Here is a 2,233-nt window from a genome sequence, read left to right on the forward strand (position 1 = left end):
AAAGTCTCTGAATATTCAAACCTTGCCCAGCCCTCACATCCACAAAATTATTAACTTTATTCTGGGGGAGAGAAATGAAAGTTTATATAAATTCATTTCACATTTTAAGAGGTCTGCAGTATTGCAAAGTTGTGATTGAGAGGTTATGTTGGGGGAGGAGGGCGATGACAACTTCCTCATTGGCTCAAGGGGGCGATTCGTTCAAAAAGGTTAAGAACCACTGATCTAGTCCAATCCCCTGCTCAGGCAGGAAACCCTATACCATTTCAGACAAATGGCTGTCCAGTCTCTTCTTAAAAACTTTCTGGAGGCAGGTTGTTCCACTGATTAATTGTTCTTACTGTCAGGAAATTTCTCCTTAGTTCTAGGTTGCTTCTCTCCTTGATTAGTTTCCATCCGTTGCTTCTTGTCCTGCCTTCAGGTCCTTTGGAGAATAGCTTGACTCCCGCTTCTTTGTGGCAGCCCCTGAGATATTGGAACACTGCTATCATGTCCCCCCTCATCCTTCTTTTAGTTAAACTAGACATACCCAATTCCAGCAACCATTCCTTATATGTTTTAGCCTCCAGTCCCCTAATCATTTGTTGCTCTTCTCTGTACTCTTTCTAGAGTCTCAACATCTTTTTTACATCGTGGTGACCAAAACTGGATGCAGTATTCCAAGTGTGGCCTTACCAAAGCATTGTAGAGTGGTATTAACACTTCACGTGATCTTGATTGTCTTGACTGATTTTTTTCTGGAATTAGTCACCAACATGCCTTAACTTAGCAAAAGATTTTGAAATATAATTACAGAATTAAAAGGAATTCTGAATTTTATTCAACGACTATGCCCTATATATTTTATATTAGAATGAAAAAGGCATACCTTATAGTCTGAATCCACAATTCTTGTCCATATAAAAAAATCACTGTATTTATACCACTCAAAGTACAAAACCTTTTCTATATAACATTCTGTATCAAATTCTAGAGATTATTCATTGAATTCAACAAAAATAATACTATCCACTTTTATGTGTCAAACAAATCATTTAAACCTGCCCATTTCTAGTAGTTTGAGTTAGTCACTTGTATAAGACCATGACTATTTATATATAGTAAATTGGTTTCATCCCAACAAATCAGTTTTCTCTGTGATTAAATAGTAGATTCAATTTTCAGGTGTTTTGGAGTAGCTGACTGCAACATCCTAAAACAGAAGCATCTTTTCTCAGAATCACCCAAAAATTTTAAGGTGTTGCAAATACCGTGTGCTTCAGATCATCAATTAGAGATTAAATCCAAACCACTGCATGGTCCTATTATATGTGTCTAAACCTATTTATTTGTTTTGTGTTTGAAAAAAACATGGATAACTTTATATGTAAAGAACAGTAATAATTGTCTATGTTCACATTTTGTGCTGAACAAATTAACCATACCTGTGATTCTCCCACTGCAACTGATGGAAAAGTTATTTTATCACCAACTTTACTCTGAAAAAGAAAAGTATGTTTGTGATAATATTTTAAGCAATGTGCCTTATAGGAAATTTGCTGAAACATAACACTGAGTAGTTTATACCTCCAATAATTTCCTGTATTCTGGAGGAATTGTGCTCTCCCGTTTGCCCAACTCTTCTATGTTTAAGGACGACATTGGGTCCTACATCAAAGGAAAAGTTACATTTTATTCTTGAGCTCAATAATTAATTCATAGTTACAGAAAAGATATTTCCATAAGATTCCAATTTATTAAGAAAAATATAATTTATTTTCATTTTAATACTAGTTAGTTATCTAATAATAATAATAATAATAATAATAAATTAAAAATCAATACAAGCTGTTTACATCTGCAAATGTCTTTTCTGTTCTCTTATTCTATCACTATTGTACAGAACACATCTGTTTACCTCAATTACCTAATAATTGAGAACACCCTACTATATTGCACCCTATATAAGGACTCGCGGACTCATTTTATAACTCCTTGCCTTACAAGGAAAATCTGATCTCTTTTATGTACTGCTTTTACTATCAGATCAGTAGGATGAAGTTTCTTGGTACCTAAATTCTGCTATATTGTCTGTAAAACTAGGCAGATTCTGGTGACCCATTCATGATCCCATCATTAATTGTAATACCCTATTATGTCTTGCTCTGTTTTGTTTTAATGTTTTAATTTTTATTCCATGGTCATAGTAAAAGATTGAATTGGATCCACAATATGGGAAAAAGTTTTTTTTTTA

General features: G+C 33.8%; 1 protein-coding gene across 3 annotated transcripts in view; it reads right to left on the reverse strand.

The window, feature by feature from the left end:
• Window positions 1-2,233, reverse strand: part of LOC107302786 (calpastatin) — a 67,330-nt gene that overhangs the window by 11,127 nt on the left and 53,970 nt on the right. For all 3 annotated transcript variants that reach the window (XM_029287296.1, XM_029287298.1, XM_029287297.1), the window contains 2 exons: window positions 1,567-1,647; window positions 1,425-1,478 (listed from right to left, as the gene is read on the reverse strand). In XM_029287296.1, the coding sequence (XP_029143129.1) occupies window positions 1,425-1,478; window positions 1,567-1,647 (135 nt within the window). The remainder of the gene's footprint in view (window positions 1-1,424; window positions 1,479-1,566; window positions 1,648-2,233) is intronic.

Source organism: Protobothrops mucrosquamatus, unplaced genomic scaffold, assembly GCF_001527695.2.
Source record: "Protobothrops mucrosquamatus isolate PMUCROS unplaced genomic scaffold, P.Mucros_1.0 scaffold_290, whole genome shotgun sequence".
In the NCBI taxonomy this organism is placed as follows: Eukaryota; Metazoa; Chordata; class Lepidosauria; order Squamata; family Viperidae; genus Protobothrops; species Protobothrops mucrosquamatus.